The following is a 23,580-nucleotide window of genomic DNA, read 5'->3' on the forward strand; positions in this document are numbered from 1 at the left end:
CAAAGGATTCTGTGAAAGTTATCTAATAAAAGCAGGCCAACTGTCAGTAGGCTTAAATACTCTACTCAGAGGTCCACATCTCCACTGAAAAATTTTGAGGGGGTCTGCAAATTGAAAAAAGTTATGAAACCATGTCAGGGACGTGATCAGGAGTAAAGCAATCTTGAAACCTGTCATGCACATGCTTAAGTTTCAACACAATTTGATCCACTGAAGTCAACAGGACTGTGTTAAGCAAGAAAGTGGTATTTATTGGGCTGTGTTCCTTACTCATGTGATTTTTCAACAAATGCTCCTCTTGACAAAATTCAAACATGTGATAAATATTTAAACAAGCATACAAAGAGAGCACAGTTTTTTTCATGTCTCCTACTCCAAAAAGTAGCAATTGCAACACATAAACTGGCAGAGAGCTCTTTATTTCCTCTTATTTTTTGACACTAGCCAACAGTAACTTTTTCAAAGCAAGGAATAAACTTCCCACTTATCACAACAACATAATATTCTAATCACATAATATTCATTCAACAATATACTAAATTATCTTTAATATTTTTGCAATAACTTTCTGATGAATGAGAAAGGAAAGATAATTAAAATCCCTTACCATTTTGTTGTGACAAAATTGCCAAGGTACTAGCAGCTGCCTGAAACACTTTTGAAGAGGAGTGCATCAGCATGGAGAGCATCACTTCTCTGTCTATTGGGAACCTTTCAGAGAGAAACAAATCACTGCACATTGATTGTATTACAGCAATTACTTCATAATTGCAGTTCAGTTTCTTAAAAAGGTATTACATTATTAAAATTTCAGGTGATTGCTCTTGGTTTCTAATATGTTTCCAGAGCAACAGCTGACAGAAACCCCTTTTTAACCTATGCAACTTTGTCTAGTCTGAGTCTCACTGAATTCCTAGGAACCATGCTTTCCAAGGGACCTGAGGTCCAGAAAGGAAACATGAAACCATGTTTCCATGGAAGCCAAGAACAGGCTTACAAAAATTGAACAACTAAAATTTTAAGGAACTCTGAGAAATAGTTTAAGTAAAATGGAAATTTGTGTCTTATCTATGCCCAGTAGATTCTCCCTAACGAGGCAGCATTCCCTCTACAATGCTTTTTCAACTGTTTTGTGGGAAAATGAGCACTGCTTTTCTACACTCCTTACATGCTAGGTATCTTAATCTTGTCTGTTTACCCAATTCTTACATTCTTTATCCCTATTGCAACTGAAGACAGAATTCCTTATGAACTGTAAAAATTAGCTCTAATAGGCTGTGTTCTGACCCTTTACGAAAACACTAGCAGATTTTCCTGAGTCAAGGTTAGCACACTTTGGAAGAAAACTCCCCAGGTGTGATTGGTCATCATGCATTTAATCTACTACAAAACTAAAAGTAATTGAAAAGTGAGACATCAAATAGCTTAATAACAGACACTCATTTTTTTCATTTCCAAAAATCTGGGTTAAGACAACACTGACTGGTTATCTCCATCTCCAATCTTCTCATGAAGGTTGCGTTGATACAGAAACAGATTTTTCAAAGCCCAGCACGCAGCCTCCTAAATATAAGCCAAGACAAAAACATTAAGAAAATATACCTCTACAAGATAAAAATATATGAAAAAACTTAAATAGTTTGACTGCTTTTCAGTTCACAAAAGAGATACAAGGCACTTTATGTAGAAATATAACAAAATGTACACTAGCATTCTTTATAGCTCAGATAGGCTCAAGTTAAAAACATGTGTGACAGTCTCATTATTCGATTTGCATTTTGGTATCTATTTTAAGCCAAGATTAATTCTTCTGCTGATGGGCCTGTGTTTGGCTGCTGGATACAAAAGAGGTATGTGAACAACAGTCTTTGCATGGCCAAAGTTTCAGGTACAAGCCTCATCCTAACTACCTACATTTCATCCGAAGAAGTAACTAAAATCTTGAGATGAACATAGAAAGGCAGCAAAGGTAAGATTTATTCTAAATCTAAGCCAGACATTAAGGTCTTTTTTTACCTGAGGATATGGATGAGAAAAGTATGTTTCTAAGCATTTTATTCAATACATAATACAGTCTTTCCATATTCCCACCACCCATAATTTCTCACCAGCACATCTGTATCTTTTCGGTGCAGCTCTAATGCTCTGTAACACGCTTCCAACCAGCATAACTTTTCTTCCTCCTCCTCTTCTTTTCTTTCCTCTAAGTCCCGATTTAGGAATATTGTTTCAGCTTGAAATATAAAATATTTACAATGAATTCTTACTGTGAAAACAAAACACCTATGTCTTAACCTTCCTGTAGTCATGGAGGCACTCACACTGGCAATATGTGTGAAAAACAGTAGGAAGATAAGCCTCTTCTGGGAAGGGAGATATCTTTTGATATAAACTCTGAGACAGACTTGAAAAATGTCTTCAAGGTTATAAAGGGAGTGAAAAACTTAAGTGTAGTGTAGTAAACGGGTCACATAGTTACAGATCACCATAGGTTTTGGCTCTGAAAAGACCTGCATGTACCTCTTTTTCTTGTGTATTTACGTACAGAATACCACAGACATAAAATATAACTGTGAATCATTTGCGTGGAACCACTTATTACAGAGCCATCTACACCTTGAAACAACAGCTGTTAAAAAACAAAATGCAAATTGCAGTTGCTAAGAGAGAAATAGCCCAGAAAGTGCAACAGCATTTGAAATATATAATTTTCTACCTGTGATTTTCAGCAATTAAGAGAAAGAAAGAGATACCAACACTGAGCATAATATCTGAGGCATAATGGAATGTGTACTGATATCTAATCTTTGCTATTTTGGGGACTCTTAAACAGCATTTCTACTGACTTTTATATTAAACAATTACTAAAGAACAAAGAGGATTAGATTCTTAGTTTTTTTCCCACTAGCTAACTAATTTCTGTCTGAACTGTATTCAAGGAAAGTTTACATCTTTTGATTTCAGAACTAAAGCAGAAGCATTGATTTTGTGTTCCTATCAACTGCCACAATATGAGTACTGTCATACCTGGCAAACACAACATTAAATCTGTGTTGTTATTGCTGGAGACTTTATGTTAAGTAGGGATTATCCAAAATTTGTCTATGAATAAACAGTTTGCTCTGTTCAGATCTGTGAACATAACTTACCAGCTCTGAACAGGGTGCAGATGTTGGGCATATGATATGAACACAGTCTTATCATAGTGAAACAGCAAATTGTAATAATGTAGGAAATCCAGCTTTGTTGAAGCTGTCCTGCCTGAGGCTTTTGTGTTATAGAAATGGAGTTTGAAATTATTATAGGAAATCACTAGACTGAAAAAGTTAACAATTAGACAGAGATTTACTCACTTAGAAGAGCCAAACAACTGAGAGCTGCAGCTTGTAACTTTGCATTTTCAGGATATGTTGTAACAGCCTTCACAATGACTTCTGGAACCTTATGTAATACAAGGATATTGAAAAAATTTCCTGAAACAAGATAAGATATCAAATTAATACAAACACATATCTAGAGCTTTACATGCATTTAATATAAATTTCTCAGCATACAATGCACAAACTTTGTAACAAATGCTGTTTTTCTTACTACAGGACTTGACACCAAAATTTTATTTGTAGAAATAAGAGGTTAAGGATAAAAAAAAATTGGGATCTACATTCTTTGTGGGCCTTTTAATTTTTTTTTTTTTATAAGAGGCAGAAGTTTAATGCAAAATGAAACACACACTGTCATCAAAATGAGAAAAATACAATTGGTGTATCACTTGCAAACTTCCTGCCAGGAAGCAATGATTTGATTTATCCTCTGACACAAGTAATTTAACCCTAGTTTAATCTCTGGTTTTGCCCTCCTTATTAAATAAATCAAGGCCAGCATTATAAATATAGAATAGATTCCTTCTGGAACAAAAGAAAGCCTTTGGATAATAAATATATTTCAAGCATAACAATTATTATAAGTTGTACAGTATTTTGTATTACAAGCTGAATATAAGGCACTCTCCAAAAAGCAAGCAAATTCAAATACCTTCCTTGTTTGGAAGCATTATGCAGAAAGTAACAGACCAACACTCACTTTGTCAAATATGGTTTGATAGCTATGGCTTCTATTTTGATATTCAATTTCATTTAAATCTTGATAAGCAAAAATGAGAATCAGAGTAGTAATGTGAAAGATCAGTTGTGTGGTCATGTTATATCAGCATTGCTGTTTCTTAACATATTTTAATGGAAAAAGTATATTTGTGTGAATGCATTACTTACCTGAAGAAATTAATAAACCTAGGCTATGTGATGAGGAATTCTGTTGGACTTGGGCTGGCCAAACAGGTATCAGCCAGTTAAAATTCCAAAGACAGTAAAATCTAGGATAGCTATTACCAGATTAGTAAGAATTCATGATGGTGATTTTGGAAGCTAGTAGATGCTAACTTTACCATTTACTGCCAGTTAACATTGGTTTAGGAAGACAGCGCTGATCAGAATAATCTGGGAAGCAACACTGGCTATACTTATGAAAATCTTCCAGACTATTTCCAGGAGCACCTAACAATTTCACATCTGTTCTCATAACTGCAAGGTGCTGTGAACACCTCTTCAATAACTCTACTACAGTAGCTCTTTATTAAGATGAAGGGCTCAAAGAAGAAAAGATCTTGTGACTGTTCTTCTGCCACTCTTCATTATGCTGTCGGTCAGCATAAACACATGGCAAACATCTGATTGAAACCAGGCTGATTGCACTTACAGCAAGATCAAGGCCTGTCAACCAAGCTGCTGTTTCCCCACAAGTGCTTGGTTTCCCTGCCTATCTTCAGTTAGTCTTGCACAGCAAACTGTTCAAGGCTAGCATCACCTCTTGCCAAAACCCCTGCAATTACCACCTCAGCAGCCACTACATTTCCTTAAAAATCTTATCTGGTTTTCTAAAGGGGAATGGAAAATTGCTTTGGGTTGCACTCAGGCCTGATCTGTATTTTCTACCTTTTCTGCATGAAGAAGTGGAAACAGATGGTGAAAGGACAGCACCAACTTTATTGTGGGGAGTCATGCACTGATACCAGCATCTGCAGTACCTTCAGAACACCACCTGCAAAAACTGGGAAGTCTAACTTTTGATGAATAAGAACCAGCCATGGAGTGAGGGCTGCTCAGGCAGCTGCTCGCAGTTGGCTTGCATGGAGCAGGGGCAGAAACATATTTATTTTCATTTGAACTTCCTACTACGTGCTTCTTGGCAAGTGCTCAAATGGATTTATTACAGTCACAAGTGTGAGAACAGGGCTGCTAAGAGGCACAACTTTTTGCCACTGACATAATTTCTCTTGATGTGACACCAGCCCATTTTAGCTCAGACAACTAAAGCATTTTTGTTCAAGTCAAGGCAAATCCAGAATCCAGTGATTCATTCACTGCTGCAGCACGCGGGGGCCCAAGACAGGCATCATTGCTATCAGGAATGCAGCACAGGTCTCTGAAGATAAATGCATTGCAAGGAGGTAAGCTAGAGTTTTAGACATTACTTTTCAACTAATTCTGTAGCACCAGTTGTTTCTCACACATTCACCACTGGCACTTCAAAAAAATGAAATCTCTAAGTAATTTTCTTCTTTTCTGTAGTAACTTTATACAGCATCAGACCTACTGATTTCCCATTCTCCTGTTGTGCTTCTAACCCTTTTTTCTCATTACTTATTCCTGACTTGAGTCTTCTATGGCAGCTGCTTATTGTTACTTATATTTAACACATAAGGACACCATATTGACTGTGGCCAAGGGTTTGCATCATTAAACACAAGGATCTATGCACCACCCTGAGGATTTACTGGAATAGCAGTTTTTGCCTGGAAATGCTCCCAGTTAACTCTGACTCTTACACAGTCAGAATAAACTGACTTTATACAAACAACTTTGTGAACTTACCCAATGTAAGCTTGTGCAACAAACAGCAACTCACTTCCTGAACTGTTTCACTACTGGGGAAACTCTTCATAATTTCCACTATAACATTGTAGCAGCGAACATTTCCCGACATGAGCACTTCAACATTGCTGGCTAAAGAAGAAACAGAAACAAAAACTGCTTCTTGAGAGAGAGAAAAAAAAAAAGTTGACTAGGTTCTAATTCAGACTTCAGTTAAATAGATTTATTTAGAGAACTGTGACTATATTACAGATTTTACCTTGCATCTTGAAAGAAAGGTGCCTTATTTCTTGATATGTTTATAAAAGACATAAATGACTATGAACATTTGGGAACTATTCATTAAAACAACGTTTTCTTACCTAGAGAATGATAATTAATTGCTAGGATTTTTCTTCCTACCCAGACATTGATTTTAATGTGCAGTCAAAATTCAGATTAACATTTTTTTGTTTCACCCCATTCTGTATCAGGCCATTTAACAGAAACCTCCTCCCAGACTAATCTTTGGTAGTTTTTTTCTTAAATGTGAACAAACTGTGTGTTTTATAAATACGGTATCAATCTTGTAAATGGTGTTTCTAGCATGATGGTGATCAAACACACATTTTACAGTAATATTTCAGTAATATTTCCAAGGACATAAAATTAAGAAAAAAATTAGATTTTTTTTTTCTCATAAAATTTATTCTGTAGTGATTTATTTGATTTATTAATGAATTTCTGAGTTTTCCTTCTTTTTTAGAGGACAAGTCAGGAACTTATTATTTTCATTACAAATTAGTTTTACTGTACACCTGTTGTGTACTGAAGGTACTGAAATTTTCATCCAGTGTTCCTGCAATATTTTGAAAGCCATTGCACACCCTGTATTTCACAGGTTGATGTTGGAAGGAACAGCTAAAAGGTCACTGTGTCCAACCCACGTGTTCAAGCAGGGCTGCCTACAGCAGGTTGTCCAGATTGCTTCTGAGTATTTCCAAGGATAGAAACTTCACAGCTCCTCCAAGAAAACTGTGCCAGAGCTTGATCACTCTCACCCTGTTTACTTTTTATTACTCAGGCCAGGAACAGAAACCAACAGGACAATCACATGAGCCCATACAAAGACAGAATGTATCCATTCCAACTGAGGACAGAGGAATCCCACATATAGTAATTTAAGGCAAAACAGCATCATATATGTGTATGAAAGCATCCCTATAGTATTTCTATCCAGGGTATGAGACAGAATATGAACCCAAGAAATCTTGGCCAAAATGCTGCCCCAAATGAATGAAAGGGAGTCCTGTCACCAGCTCCAAGGAAGTCAGCACTACTCTGCTGAGATCTATAAATTTTCTTAATTGTTCTTTCAACAGCTTGGCTTCCCTGGATACAACATAAGAGAAATATTCACAACTGTATTATTAAAGATAATTACCCTTTTTAAAAGAGCAGCAAATCTTTACTATAATACATCTCTAAATATTAAATAATGACAACCTACCAGATGAAAAAGCAAGCTCTGAGTGGGAAGCATTTCTGAAGCACTCTATTTGATAGTGAAGGAATGTACCTTTCACAATGCTTTAATAGGACAGCCATTTATCATGTCATTCTCAACTGAAAACACACATTCCACAAAACAGTATTGCATCACCCCACAGTAAGTTATGATTTCAAAGGTGATGTTTATGAATATAGTAAAATAGATGATTCCAAAATTGATCACTGATGAATGCATGTTGAAATCTGCAAGATCCAAGCAATGGCATCTGCAGCGAGTCACCATATCCCAGAACAAGTTAGAGAAAAAGAGGCGGAACAGATCTCATTTAATCTTAACCATCAAAACTTGGTCATCTAGGATCTCTCAACATTTGATGAAGAGATCTGAGCACTCTGTATGGTGACTCAACCCAGCTGGTTTAGGGTTAGGTAAATTTCCTCTTGAGGTGACTGTTCCTCCCTACTAAACAGAGCCCAAGCCTGGCTGGCTCCCTGTGCCTGCCATTTAGACGGGCAACACTCTGTGATCCACCACTCCACACTGGAGGACAGTCAGCAGCAAAGCATTTTTCTCATGCCACAAATACTACTGAGATTAAAGAGCTCTTGTACAGCCTTATCCTACAATTTCTTACAACATGAGCCAGAAACAAGTCTAAGTATGAATTAATGAACGAAGGCATAGTGAGGTACTCATTCAGAATAGACTTGAACTTCAGGGTATGGGGAGACATTTGCTACTGGATAAGTTATAGTGTGTACCTAACACTGAATTATCTTCTCTGTGGTGGCCCTAAAGGAATATATTTTGTTGAGTTCTTGAGGGATGTCACCAATTATGAGTATGAACACCAGCTTTGAACATTCATGTGCAAGTAGTTTCTGTTCCTCTGGCTATTTTCAATCTTTCATATTAGAAATGAGAGTATTAAATAACTACTTTAGAGCACATATTTCTCATGCCTTCTCTTGTTACACTTTTTATAGCTATTTACTGTTTCGAAAAGAACTTAAAATCTGGCATCCTCTTCCCTAGAAAACAACAGTAACTTCTGGGCTAAGGTAAAATTATTTCTGACTCAAGGGATACTAAACTTTTAAAATACAAACTGGAACAGCAATAATTTTGAGAAACAGGAACTAGATAGCACTCATGGGGCCAGCACAGTTCCTATAGAGCCAGACAGGATGTACAGGGGCAAGACTTTGTAAGTAAACACATTTGCAGGAGGTACAACATTATGCACCTCATGAAAGACATGGAGAGCAGAACCCTGCTCTATGCTTCCCAAAATTTGTCAGCAGGAAGCTGACAAAACCTGCCTCCGTGTTAACAATATCAGATTGCTGTCAACAAATTAAAACAAATCCTCAAACACATTTCTCAGGATCTGATTTTGCACAGAACAGGGACTGCTGTTACTGGAAGACAAGAGATAAAAAAGACATTTTCTTACAGTCTTACTGCACACCTGAGGACACTGTAAGACTACCACATCCACAGTGCTACCAATGCCTGCCATTGCAGCCACCACTGAATGACCACAGCAAGTGTCTGAACTCAGATTTTTTCTCCCAGGCCTGGCCACTGAATTTGTACAGGCAATTTTTCTTTGTGGGACAGACTTTGCCAAGAATATTCTTTACCTGTGACCCAAACTCACTGAAGATTTATTTAGTCAATAAATATATCTTATTTTTTCCAGTAATAAAAGATGATAGGGCAGAGTCTTGAAACTTCAGTCTCTACAACCATGATAAGCATCTTTGCTACCACTTACTCCAACTGGAAGAAAGTTTTTTTTCTGTTATTTAGGAAAGATTTATGCTTTAATGGTTAAATACAAAAAATATCCAGTTTTTAAAAAGGATATTTCCCAAAGAAAACAGGAAGGTGATTTGTCTGGCAATTCCTGACCAGTTCTCAATGATTTTTGAGAATCACACAAAGATTACTTCTTACAATTAGAGAAAGCAACAGCTGATGCACACTGTGGGAGAAAAGGAATTGAAAATAACTTCTAATACTTACGTGGACCAGCTAAGGAATGTAATGAATAAAGTGCAGGAAGAATCACCTCTTCTTTCTCTGGAAACTCTTTAAATACTTTCAGTATGATCATATGATCTTTGCTTTCAACAAATTCAGTCAGCTGCTCTTCTGGAACTAAATTGAAAGGCAAGAGATACAGTATGTTTTGAGGAAATAATTCTTATCCTGGTGCATCATGAGAAAAGACAACTGTTTTTATCAACTTTCCTTACATTTATTGTCTATGTTTCACAGAAAGCAAAGTACTCTCTATACATATAATCTTACATGATTATGGCTTTTTTAACTAAAAACTGAGCTACTTTATAAACACCCTAAAAACTGAGCTACTTTATAAACACCTTTTCTAGCTTCCACTTTATGTAATTGGGTTCTGACTTTTAAATGCTACCTTGTGAATCTGTAGTTTAGAAGTCTTTTAGCCTTTTTCACAGAATGCTAATCCAAGCCGAATTTCCACAAATAGTTCAAACAAGACAGTATATAAGTGAGGGAAAAGCTAAGCATACAGTGTGAAAAAAAAAAATTAGTGAATGGGGAATGCCATTTTGCATACTCTTATTTATTTTTTTTTTTTATGGACTTTTTTCCCATAAAGCCACACTTTAATAACATCTTACCTTAATGGCTTAAGGTTTTTCCCTTCCTGGCCCCTGTTATTCACACTGACATAACTGTGTGGCTGTGCAATGAGGCAGATAAGGAAGCTGACCCAGGATGAGAAAGAGCACCTCTTAAATTTCACAAAAATAATTGTTTTCTGAATCTTGTTGAAGATAAGGTTATGCAAACACTCACATAACAAAAACTGACAAGGTGGCTCACAGGTAGAGAAAACAAGTCAGGAGCATCCTAGGAACTTGTCACATTGATGCTGCCACCAAGAAGAAGGTATGCAGGTCTGTACCTGCAGCCAGATCTGTGAAAATCTGGCACTTATAAAAAACATGCCCAGAAAACATAAGAAGTTCAGACTGTTGTGGAGACTGAAGAGAAAATATAGCAGGGCGAAAGTATTTAGGGACAGGAAGAGGAAAAGGAACAGAGAAGATAATTCCAAGCACTTATTTGGGAGATAAACTTAAAAAAGCAATATAGAATGGTGCCAAAAAGAACCAATCTGAAGAACTGGAGACTACCTTTGAAGCAAAAAAGTACAGCAGAATGATAGCATTTCCCAATATTTATTTTGAATCAAGAAACTCAATTCAAAGCAAAGGGACTATAACAAGGGGACTTCTGGCTGTAAAATGCACAATTCCTGAGGTTTCTGCAAAAATTCAATACATGATGACTTCATTTTTCAGCATAAATGGGACTATTGTATGGACATATGATCACCTTTTAGCATTGTCAGGGTAAAACATATTTTTCTAAGGTATAAATATATAAAAGTATTTTTCTAAGGTATAAACATTTTGTTTGATTTTAGAACTGTTCACGTTACTAAAATTTACCAGTTTAAAATACGCAATCCTGTTTTTGAGAATTAAAATCAAATATCACTATTCTTTATTTCAGTTACTGACCAGTGTTAAATCCCATCTATTCAGTTAACTCTGGAGTTAGAAATGAAGGGACATATTGATTTTTTAAAAGATGTTATATTTATTCTTTTAATGTATAGAATTTGTGATATTGCTTGGAAAGTCTGTTTTGTGCCAGCTCATTTAAGAACAGACATAATCCACAAACCAATCTGGAATGCAAAAATTTGTTTATTGCCTTTGAATTAATATCTGTCATCCCTCCCAATCTATACATTTTTCTAATGTCATAAACTACAACATAAAATACCTTTCTCAAAAAGTTTGTGTAACGCTTTACATCCATGCTGCTGGATCTCTTCATTTTTAGGGAAGGTGTGCATGGCATTAAATACCAAGGAAAAGACATCCACCTCTTCTTCCAAGAGCAGAAAAGCAATTATGTCTGAAGAGCAGAAGAGATTACATGTTGCACTGATTATTTCTCAATATTTTCATTGAAACACCATAAAATCCAAAACTCTTTAATACTGTCCTTAAAGTTTACTCTTACAGTTCAAATCCAGGTTTGTATAACCCATGTCAAAGTTATCTCTTAAGGTTGCATTTTACAATAGTACTGATGTTCTAAAACTTTACCACCAAAAGACAGTTCATACCTGCCTGGTAAAAAAAGTTTCAAAATAGTACTCTTATTATTTTATATACATGTACAAACGACAAGTGACTTCATGGAGTAAAACAGAGATAAAAATCCAGTCTGCCATGTACAGTCACACACTTTGTATCATCTCTATGTTTTAAAGGCTTAGATGAAATAAGAAAGTAAAGCACACAATACCTGACATGAGGAGAAGATTTAATGCTTTTAGTCCTATTACTGAAAGATTTATATTTCCTTTGTGGACTGTAAGCATTTTAAGAATCTGCCTAAAAATTAAAGACAAAGAAAAGGGAAGAAAGAGTTATAGCTAAAGAAATTTTGACACACACAAATTTTTATCAAACATTGACTTTGAAAACAGTAGTAGTTACAGAAATTAGCAGAGTCTTAAAAAGCTCTCAAATAATTTAAAAAATAATTTTATTTCAGTTTATATTTTTTCAAGTTACCAATGAAGTAATATTAGAATTTCAAGTATGATCATAGTTCATTAAAATACTGAAGTATAATTTATCCAATTTACTTTAATTTTTAGTCAGTTATTTTAATTAATTCTGTGGGATCATTTAGAAGGTGGTTACCCTCCAGAGAACTGGTCTGTGAAGCTCCACAGAGTGTGGACAGCACAGCTCTGCTTGCAGCAAGAGCTCAGTTACACCGAACAACCAATGGTTTGGTGGAAGATAAGCAGAAGTTTCCCAGCTGAAGAACTTGAACAGCATCTTGATGAACTCTACCCTATGTTTCAGCCCTAAAGTACTTACATGATGCTGGACAAACCACTAAAAAGAAACATTTCCTAGACTGCCAGTTGTATACTCAGTACTTTCTGTAAGTCTATTCTGACTTGTTAAACAGAGAAAGCCAAACAGTGCCAAGTACTGCAAAATTCAGGTTGTGCATCAAACTGGGCACTTAAAAATCAGTAGATATTTTCAACATACTTTACTCAAATTACTATCTGTAAAATAGCAACTAAACATCTGCAATACCTCTTCAAAAACAAAAATTCTGAAAGCATTGATACCACACTGAATGAAGCATGTATCAAAATGAGGGGGGAGCTGGAATTGAAAATTAAATTAAAATGCATAGACTTACAAAAAACAAAATAAACTTTCTTTAATTTTCCTTATTTTAGAGAGCAGTATCAACTGCAAATTGATTCTGCAATTTTAATAATCCTCAAATGTGAATCTTTGCATATATAATATCTAATAAAAATAGACTGTGCAGTAATTTGTAACACTTAAGTTGATACTTGTGACCTGTCTTGAAAAACATAAGCAGCACTTGAAGTTTCATCCAAATTTCATATCCCAGCTTTGGCAGTGATGTTGTTTTCCTTGCTAAAGTCTAAATCTATAAGCTGGAATGAATGTATCACTGTTTTCCCTTCATACTATGATGCTGCTAGTTTCTATCTCCGCTGTTGTAGCATTAGTGTTGTACCTATAATGACCAAAGTAGACAAAAGAGACAAAATCTGATGAGATGTATAACATCAGTTATAGGTATAACCTCAACTTTCCAAATTTACTTTTAGAGATTTTCCTCTCATATATCCTCGCATTTCAAGTATAACCAAGAAGGATGTAAACCTTTCTAAGCTTCTTTTGCTGTAGGAAAGTTTAACTTAAGACATTACAAAACATCTCATGAAGTCTATTTAAGCTTGTGGAAAGAATGCAAAAACACTGAAGGAAATTCTCGTTCTCTTCACAGTGATAGCAACTATTTCTTTATTACACTCTCTGTCAAAAACATCTAAATCAATAGCAAACTACCATTTGAAAACATAACTGCAGTGTAGTCAAGTTTTGTCTCTCACAGCTGAGAGACAAAAAAAAAAAAAAAGAAATGCTTTTTCTAGTTTAATATTCCTATTCTCTCAAAATAGTTACGCAAACAAAAGGGAAAATCTCCTGAAAAAAATGACCTTTTCTTTTCTATTGTAATTGTTTCCTGCCTTGCTGTAAACAGCAAGTATTTGCTATGGTGTTGATTCACTGCAATTCTAGTACAATCTATGCTCAACGAACATGAGACATAATTTAGCTGGCTTGCTCTGCCTTTGGCACTGACAGAAATGCTTGGGCCTATTCCCCCACTAAGCCTTTCCCCAGCAAGGAAAACTGTCAACATGTCAGACAGGGATACAGAGTTGGCTAAAATGATGTTACCGAGAAGGAAGCATGTACAGCAATGCTCTTCAGTGAAGTTTGAGTTTGAAATGGATGCTTTGTTAACTGCACACACTGCGTGGGTGCTGAAGAGGCTGTAGAAAAGATCAGTCCCAGAAAGTAATTTTTCTGGGACCTGAGAATGAGCAGCAGTATCTCCAGCTCTCAGGACAACTTTCAGTCAATTAAGAAGCTTTTAAGCTGCCAAAGAAATTGTAACCAGCAAGTGCAGCTTCAGCTCCGTTATTTCTTGCTCATGAAAAGCAACCCAAATCACTTTCGCTTTCCAACAAAAACTGCCAGCACTTTCAGAGGAGTTCATTCCCTACTGACCATGTATTCTAGCCACTATAAAACAAAGAAACAAACCCCCACAAAATCTAAATGCATCTTCATGCTATTTTTCAAGAGCAACTTTCCTAGGAAGGGTGTGGTAAGGACCATGGAGGCAGATTCACGGGGTCATGAGGCTTTAAGCGCTTGCTGCTGTCATTATCAGTCCTGAAGGCAGCAATCTGCCCAAGAGTGAGAACACCTAACCAAGCCCCCAGACCAACCCCCATGTGTATCATGCCTATATCTACAATTAGCATTTGTGCTACTGGGCAACAATTCAGCCAACCTATCTGGGTGCTCATCCCATCTAACCACAGACATCCCGAAAACACTTGCTTAGGTTTCCTTTGACAGCTCAAGGATGAGAGCTAAGCGAGTCCAAATCACAATTTCCTCCATTTACTAAAAAGATAGAAAAAACCCATCCCTTCTGAAGGTAATTGTATCCACTGAACTCACAGGTAGCTGATGAGATCAGTGTAAATACTTACCTTTAGACAATAATTACCAGGTGTGACAAAACCTCCTCTTCCTGATTTACACTACTTTAGGCTTGTAGAGATAATTCCTCACATTTGAAAAAAACCACATGAATATCAAAGTAATACTGCCTCTGCCAGAAAGGTTACTTAGGATTTGTTTTTAAATGTGTGAGTGGAATTTTCTGTATTTCAATTTGGGCCCTTTGCTTCCCATTCTGTCACTGAGCGCCACTAAAAAAGGCCTGGCTCAATCTCCTTTACTTTCTGCACCAGGTATTTAAATACATGGATAAGATCCTTCTTTGTGTGTGCCACATTCTGAAGGTTGAAGAAATGCACAAAAATTCTGATGTAATAACTATATATTTCATTGCATATATATATGCTGCCAAAATGACCAAGCATTCTGGCAGACTCTTTGTATACAAAATACTTACTGGTGAACACCCAGTACTTCCCAGTCCTTCCCAACATCCTTAGGAGCTATGTTTTGCAGAGTACTTGGACAAATTTCTATCAATTTACAAAGAAGTGACCAGCCCATCTGTAAACAAAAACACAGCTATTTTAGAATAGATATTCTGCTTAGAACTTCTACATTGTCTTCTAATATACTTGGCTTTTGCAAGACAGCTGTTCTGTTACCTAGCTAAATCAGTAAGGGAAAATTAATTAACACAAGACAAATGACATGGAAAGTTAAAAGATGGAAGTAAAACATATGCTAATGATTCTGATTGCATTGCTTGCAGGAACACATCACTCTCAATCTGCTTCAGCACTGCGTGAGGATAAAGGGCACACAGTTAAATGAGTTGCTGACAGAGAGAAAGATACGATGGAATCCATAGTCTGTTATCATTGGCCAGGGAAAATGCCTGCACTATTGCAGGTGTATTTTAATGAGAAATGTGTGTTTTTGTAAGAACTTGCTATATAATTGCAAATTGTAAAGATAAAGTATAAGATTTTAAAGGCCTTCAATGTTTTAAATGGGGATGAGATACATAAACAGTTAACATACATTTCATACTCTTGCCATCAACCCTCAGTAGTGTGTGCTTTCAAAATGTAATGAAGTAGAAGTTTTGAGATCATAAGGAGTGAAAGACAACTAAACCAAATGTATTTGTTCTTAATAACTACCTATTCCATCAAATGCAAATTCTTTGACTTTCAAATATCTGTAAACAATGCCAAAAGCTAAAAATGCTCTTCTTTGATCTTCTGTATTGGAGAAATCTGCTCTCCTATGATTTTTTACAGGCTGATGTGACTGAACAGGCTGCAGTGAGGAAGCAGTAAGCAAAATCTGTAGAAAGAAATTACTGATGAAAGAAATCCCTCTGTATTGAAAGAAAAGTAGTGAGCTGTGAAATGTCAAAAGTCAAGATGAAGCAGATTTTACAGACAGGAATTACTATAAGGCATGTGAGTTTCCTTGAGCCTGTAAGTAAATAAAAAGGTAGAAGCAGGTCTCTGCGCTTTAAGAATAGAGTCAAGGCAGAAGATAATATATCACTAAGACTCTACACATAACTGGATCACTTTTTCACAGAAGAGTTATGCAAAGCAAAGAGGTCAAGATGGGACAGCCAACAACAGGAATGTAAATGGCTACCTCCAAAGAGTTTAACAGCAAAGTTCATATAAAGTGCATGATCCCTAACCCTGCAATCAGTAAGACTAGAGACATGGAATTACAAGCCTGCTAGTATAGAGTCACCCACAGGAACAGCATAAACTTGAATTTAGATAGCTTTCCTGATGGCTTTGTAAAGTGTGCAAAAGGTGATGTAGCTCCCTGGGGACTGGAATTCCACTTTTGTCTTTCACATATTTGGCACAGCTGATATCTGCAGTACGTCTGTTTCTATTTCAGCACAGATTTGCAGAGACAAACATTTAAAACCAATTACAACCTTAATGGCTGCAGATTGAGCTTGACTATGAGCCAATTTCCATACACTTATTTTCCTTGGATAGCAAGCTGCCTTGCCCTGCATGAGACTACAAATCACTGACTATGGACATTCAGGGTGGTCCATGTAACTAAGTCCTAACTAAATATAAGTACAATAAATAGTCTTAGTAACTATCAGTTCAAGATGAGGATATATAATTCCCTAATTTTCCATATTCCAAGCAAAATAGAGTTTATTGGTGACAGTCAATTAGGTACAAATTTCAAAAACATTGCAGATGTGACTATCAACTGATAAACTGCTTATTCCTTAGAAAACATTTTATTTTAGAAGTCCCACTTTATAAAAGCATCCTAACTGTTCTTATAAAATTTAATATCTGATGAAAACTTGCTTAATTACTTTAGAAAATTCCTTTCTGTATTAACTGTTTCTGAATAATTTGATATTCCCATTGAACATTTTTATTTGGATTGTTAGGACTCCAAGTATTGACAAACATTTATCAGAACTGTGGATCCAGAGAAGACCAATGGAAACATTCGATCTGCTGATATGTGTTCTATCTATCTTACAATAGTCAAATCACAACCTGAGGTAACAGAGAGCTTATTAGCTGTTTGAAGTTCAAGTAAGAAAGCAAGTGTCTTTTAAAAAACAGAAATCCTAAAGGTTACAAAGAAGGGAAATAAAGAAAAAAAATATGTCCTTATAAAGACTTAAACAGGTCCCTATATACAGAACAGTTGGTAGCAGCAACGAAACTCATTATTTTTAAATCTGACCCTTTTTGTTCTAGTATACAATTTATATTACATTAGGTCCCACCATCTATGTCAGACAATAAAGCTCTACTGATTGCTCTTTACTCAAGTGCACTCTTATTTTGCTCTAGAGTTTCTAAGCTGCTCCAATCATTGCCAGAGAAGTGGCAGAAAACTACCTTATTTACTTAAACATTATAATAGAAATATAAATAAATAATATTCATAAATATATATATACAAGAACTACTGGCTTTCTACACCAGTACCTTCATATTTCTGAAGGAGCTTGCAGGGTTTATGCCTGCAGTCTGACTTGGCCAGTACCTGCAATATTGATCTACTAGGCAAATTAACCCTGCACAAGTTAGTGGAACAGCAGAAACCCACGATACTTTTAACCAGTTAAGGAGGGGAGGTGAAGAAAATTCTCACTTCAGGTATGTCTCTGACTGTGTTTATTCTCTTATGTGAGTAAATTTTTTTACAATGCCAAAAGTAAAAGGAGGGTGATTAATTTTTAAGTCAATTTAAAAAAATTAAAAGTGCCAAGAGACTGCACTGAAATCAGGACCTCATTACTTTGCCAGCACTGTAAAGTGAGAATTTATTCACAAAGATTGCAAACAAATAGCAGTGAATGAAGCAATAAGACAGAGCTCTACTTACATAGTGTGAATGTTTGTAAACACCAGAACTGAATGTGAAAGAAGAGGTGCACAAGACACTCACTATATGAGGAATGGGATTTGAGCTTTGCACTGGCTATGAATTTCCCACTGCAACACAACACAGTAATGCAAAGGAGGTCCAGAACTTCTAAACTGAAACACCGTATGACTGCAAATGTAGGCAGATAGAATATTAAAATTAATTTTAAATTTCTGCATTAGAATGAAGTATTTTAATAGAGTTAAAATTAAAGTTAATCACTATCTTCCTTATGCAATTCTGAGAGTCATGTGCTGTCATTTCACACCTACTTCTTGTTATGACTGATGTTTTATTTCCAAGTTCAGACTTCTGGGCGGAGATTTTATAAACTAATAAGCTTTATCTTGAAAATAACTGCTGCTTCATATTCCTACTGCTTAATAATTAAAAAAAAAGAAGCAAGTGAGTTGGACAGAAATCTGGAGCTTATAAACATCCTCTATGCATAGTATAGTCAGATATTTAATATATGCCTGCCAGGAAGGAGCTGTTTTGTATGACAAGTCTGGCAACCGTACTATAAGTACAACATCAAATTGTGGAAGTGCCACACCTAGTCCAAATGGGCCAATGTTAAATTACAGGAGAAGGCAGGCAGAACCTTAAATTGCAGGACTTACTCTTAGCTAAAATATTCCCCCCGCCTTTAAAAAACTGTGCTAACACAAGTCCCAAGGATATGGCTACATATATATGAATTCATAGTATAAAATCGTGCATTTTGGAAGTTTGTCAAACTATGGCAAAATTCAATATGGACACGTCAAAATTATATTAGATAACATTATTGGTAATTTAGAACCCTACATTACACAGCATTCACATGGCTTAATATTTATTTTCTATTCCGCCTCCTTCTGCCGGCAAAAACAGAGACGCAGCCAGTGGCGTCTGCAGTAAGCTGGAACGCTTGACCCTTTAAATGCCAGTGGTGACAGCGCCCTTCTACAGCTCGGAGCACTCCATGAAGCGGCCCAGGAGACACACAAGTTAAGGAGAAATCAACAAGCGGAACAAGAGCTTTTATCCGGGAAGGGCTGCGCGCCCGCTCATCCCGGGAGCGCAGCCGGAGCGGGGCAGCGGCCCCGGCCCCGGCCCCGTCCCGCCCGGCCCCTGACCTGCTGCACGCCCGCCGCTCCCGGGTACAGATCCACCACCAGCAGCAGGGGCACGTGGACGTTTTTGCCGCTGAAGAGCCGGGGAGCTGTGGGGGGACAGAGACAGACAGAGAGACCGCGTTAGCGACCGGCGGCGGGCGGGACAGGGCACGGCAGGGCAGGGCAGGGCGCTCACCGCTCTGCCGGGCCGCCAGCTCCAGCAGGTCGCTCAGGGTCTGCACCAGCGTCTCCAGCCGCTTCCTCTCCTGGACGTTTTGGAGCCGGACGACCAGCTTCCTCAGGGCTTGTTCCTCCCCCGCCACCGCCTCCTCCTCCTCCGGGCCGCCGCTGGCCATGGCCGAGCCGCTGCCCTCTCTGTGCCCATCCGCCGGTCGGCGGGACGAGCGCAGGGCCGGGCCGGGCTGGGCTGGGCGGCGCGGGCCCGTCCCGCTGCTGCAGCCCCGCAGTGCCGCCGCCCGGCCGCCGTCACCCGGCCCTCCCGAGCCGCCCCTGCCACGGCCTCCGGCCCCTCCCACGGCGCTGCTCCATGGACACGGCCAAGACCCGGCCCCCGCTGGCGGGCAGCCCCGGTAACCCCCGGGAAACGCCCGCGGGCCTCGCGCAAGCGCCCGGCCAGCAGAACAGACCCGCGGGCAACCCCCTCACGGTGATTGACGAAAGAACTGCCCAATAGAGCTGCCGAGCTGGACCCGGGTCCGCCCGGCAGGGCCTCGGTGTAAAAACCGGCCAAGGGCGGTGTGTAATGGGTGGTTTTGGGTTCTGGGTTCCGCGGGGTTTGCGGGGTGGGGATCTGTGACCCTGTGGGAGACCTACACTGAGGTACTCTGTTCCTGAAAGGCTGCGCCCTGTGGAAGGGTGTGGAGTTGAGCCTTGGAACAAGGGAGGGGTGAGGTGAAGGTGTTTTAAGATTTCATTTCCATCTCTAATTGCCTTACTCTAATTTGTTTGGCAATAAACTAATTTCCCCCAGTTAAGTCTGTTTTGCCTGTAATGGTGATTGTGAGTGATCTCTTCCTGTCCTTATCTTGACCCATGAGCCTTTTGCGATGTTTTTTCTCCCTCTTTAGATAAGGAGGTGAGTTAGTGGCTTTGCTGAGAAGCTGGTGTCCAGATGGGGTCAACTCAACCACAGTTCTTTTTGGCTCCCACCACATACTCTTGCCTGAAACCAGGTGTCTGAAATTTTCAGTGTGTATCTTCTGTGCACCTTGATAGTAACTGTTGTGTAGTTGAAGTCTCTCTGCTTGTTACAGCTCACGGCTGGCTTGAAGTCCTGGATCACTTGTAGTTCTTTCAGTAAATATTTGTTGCAATTGTAGATTCTGGAGCTAGATAACTTGAGCCTGAGCTCATGTTTCCTCTTCTTTCCGCTTATGTTGGCAAAGAATAAAAAACTCTGGTAGTGTTTCTGAGGTTCCTGAATAAATACAGGAACTAGCTTCTAGAGATCAGGTGTCTCAAACACTGATCTTCTAACATGTCTACCAAGGTTCATTCCTCTGCAGGTAGCAGTTCCCTGGAGTGCTGGTTGGAGTGGATGCCAGCTTCTGCTAAGTCTCTGAAAGTCTGGTAGAGTTTGACAAAAGTCTTCTGAAGTGTATTAGTTAGAGAAGAGGAGAATGTAAAGAATGTGGTAGTCTTGGTAAGCGTCTATATTGTAATTTTCCTGGATTTTTCTAGGAAAAGCCGTTGATGCTATATTAATGTATCTTCACCAGAATGAATGGGGAAAATGGGTTCAACTTCAAAACCAGTAAGTTTAGGTTGAGTACTAGGGAAAAAGTCTTTACTGTGGAGGTGGTGAAGCACTCTAACAGGCTGCCTGGGGAAGTTGTAGATGCCCCATCCCTGGGGATGCTCAAGGCCAGGTTGGATGGGGCTCTGAGCAACCTGGTCTAGTGGAAAATATCCCGGCCCACAGAAGGAAGGTTGGAATTAAATGGTCTTCAAAGTCCCCTTCCAACCCAAACCATTGTATGATCTGTAGAAGTGATTAGAGGTTGTGACTGAGCTGTCTTGTGTTGAGGTCTGGCAGGAAAATTGAGGTCTGATAGTAAAGTGTAGTTGTCTGTATCAAAGTATGAGAAAAGGACAAAGGACTTTACCTCTGGAGAACCTCTTTAATATTTTTCTGCTCTAAAAGTTTCATATATTCTGACCTCTTTCTAATGTTCCATCAGTGGGTGTGGATGATTTGCCATGAAGACAATAACAAAGGGCCCCAGACCTTTAACTAATTTAAACAATTTGTTCTTTTTCTGTTGGGTCTCAATATGTTTATTCCACGTCTTCTGTCCTCTGTAAGCTGTAGCGTGCTGTGTTATGCACATAGTTTGAAAAGACTGTACAGAGTCACAGAATTAACTGGGTTGGAGAAGACCTTTGGGATCATTGAGTCCAACCTATGACTAACACCACCTTGTCAACTAGATCATGGCACTAAGTGTCACATAAAATATTTTTATTTTAAACATCTCCAAGGACAGGGACTCAATTTCTTTTTGGCCGCAGGCTGTAATTCCACAACATACAGTCTTCTGATTTGATATAGCAATTTCCATTACCTCATCATCCAATGTATAATGCATATTGTTATATTTTCTTGAAATCAGTGTAATGTTATGTGTGAATGGAGGATGCATTGACCTTAGAGAAACTTTCTAAGTGACCACAATGTTAGATTTGAGTCTACTCTAACTATATTTTGTTTTAGCTCCATGTAGAAGTTGATTGGAGTAGGAGCTTCTTTTGGAATAAGCCTCCAAAGGAACAGGCAAGCTGCTAGAAAACATACCAGAAGACCCTCAAGAATTTTTTTTGTCCGAGTTATGGCCCATGTCTGGGCCTAAGGCTCATCCCATTCCTAGGATTTGTTTTCGAAATGAAATACAGGTTGGAGCTCCAGGTTGATTTGGGTTGTAAAGGGGCCATTTTTGCCTTCTGTTCTTAGTCATCTCTAACATCTCTTCTAAAAAGAATTTTATTGTTTTCCCTCTCTTGCCTACACACATTTTCATGTTTGGAATCACATTTTCTGCTACGTGTTTGAATTCAATCCGTCCTTGATATTAGCCATCTCTGATTGGCTTTTGCCATCAGCTGTGTGGCAGGTCCCTCATTTCTTCACCCTTTCTAGCTTTGGTGTTGACACTGATTTAAATGTTCTATGCTGCTTATAGGGTGAGATATTAGGATGCAGAGAATGATTCTTGGTCAGCTGTAAAAGGATTGTACGTTGCAGTGTGATACAAGTATGCCTCAGAACTGAAACTTCATCTTTTTGACAGGAGAGGGAGGCTGTGTGCAAGGAAAGACTGTAGGTTGTTTCTGCATTGCTGGGAAGGAAGGTGTTTTTCTGGAACAGTTCTTTTCCCTGGATCCTTGCTAGCTCATTTGGACTTTTGAGGGGCTGAACTCTCTTTGGATTTTCTTTCTGCTTGTTTTTGTCGTGGGGGGGGGGGGAAGTATGTGTGAATGAGTTTGGGTTTTTGTGGGGGAGGTTCTGAATGCTTTTTGTTTGGTTTTGTTTTCTGAGGCTTTTTTGTTGTTGTTTGTCTTTTGTTGGTTCCTTCCCCGCCCCCTTCCTGCTCTCCCATTATTTTATTTGCAGTGCTTTAAACCACCTGGTGAGCTTGCTGAAGCTGTGTTAGGTATTGCCTGGGGACTCTCCTTTGCAAGCTATTTCTGACGGAGAGCAATGTCAGTCAGGTCCATTATTCCACATTCAGTTTTGTCTCATCATGCTTCCACCAGAGAGGAGAATGAAAATTTAATTACACAAGACTTATGACCACCTTTTTTTTTTTTTGGTTTTGAAATCTGCTTTGAAGAGCCCATGCATATTTATCATTGAAGGCATAATACTCTGAATAAATATTCTTTCCATTGTTACATCCCCATTCCGTGTCTCTTAACCCTGCAGCTGGAGAGGGGATTGTGTTAATTTGAATGACAGAAAGTGCTCAGACGAGCCTGTTCAGAAGTGATATGACAGTTATTTGATTGACCTCTGGACAAAATGCTGATAAATGGTCCATCTGCTTTTATGTCATAACTAGCAGGGGCTCTGTGGTGTTAATGAATTCATTGCTTCAGAAAACAGTGGCAGATCAGGTATTCTACCTCAACCTTTTCAGCTCTCATTTTAGCTATCAGGGATTTAAATTTTAAAAAGATTAAGTACTGTGCATAGGCCCATACTTGTTCACTGCTCTCTGTATGAGAAGGTGAATCATCTTCATAGCTTCCAAATGGATGGGTCAGACAGGCAGTCTCTGCTGGTAGGGAACTGGCTAATGGCTGGGCCCAGAGAGTGGTGGTGAATGGTGATACATCCAGGTGGTGGCTGGTCACAAGTGATGCTCTCCAAGGGTCAGTATTTGGACCAGCCTTTATCAATGATGTGGACAAGGGGATCAAGTGCTTCCTGTCACTTT

General features: G+C 38.4%; 1 protein-coding gene across 4 annotated transcripts in view; it reads right to left on the minus strand.

Annotated features, from left to right (window-relative positions):
- LRRK2 (leucine rich repeat kinase 2) overlaps nucleotides 1–19,782 on the minus strand; it is a 63,874-nt gene extending 44,092 nt beyond the window's left edge. The window contains exons 1-11 of one of the 4 annotated variants that reach the window (XM_030292054.4): nucleotides 19,320–19,782; nucleotides 19,145–19,230; nucleotides 15,061–15,167; nucleotides 11,800–11,888; nucleotides 11,269–11,403; nucleotides 9,451–9,585; nucleotides 5,928–6,059; nucleotides 3,354–3,473; nucleotides 2,109–2,233; nucleotides 1,484–1,563; nucleotides 608–711 (exon numbers count right to left, since the gene is read on the minus strand). In XM_030292054.4, the coding sequence (XP_030147914.4) occupies nucleotides 608–711; nucleotides 1,484–1,563; nucleotides 2,109–2,233; nucleotides 3,354–3,473; nucleotides 5,928–6,059; nucleotides 9,451–9,585; nucleotides 11,269–11,403; nucleotides 11,800–11,888; nucleotides 15,061–15,167; nucleotides 19,145–19,230; nucleotides 19,320–19,479 (1,273 nt within the window). In that variant the 5' untranslated portion in view covers nucleotides 19,480–19,782. Of the gene's footprint in view, nucleotides 1–607; nucleotides 712–1,483; nucleotides 1,564–2,108; nucleotides 2,234–3,353; nucleotides 3,474–5,927; nucleotides 6,060–9,450; nucleotides 9,586–11,268; nucleotides 11,404–11,799; nucleotides 11,889–15,060; nucleotides 15,168–15,769; nucleotides 15,911–19,144; nucleotides 19,231–19,319 lie in introns of those variants that run through there. The other 3 variants (XM_072919829.1, XM_072919831.1, XM_072919832.1) reach the window with 3 other exon arrangements.
- Nucleotides 19,783–23,580: the final 3,798 nt, after the last annotated feature.

This window comes from Taeniopygia guttata, chromosome 1A (genome assembly GCF_048771995.1).
Source record: "Taeniopygia guttata chromosome 1A, bTaeGut7.mat, whole genome shotgun sequence".
Taxonomy (NCBI): Eukaryota; Metazoa; Chordata; class Aves; order Passeriformes; family Estrildidae; genus Taeniopygia; species Taeniopygia guttata.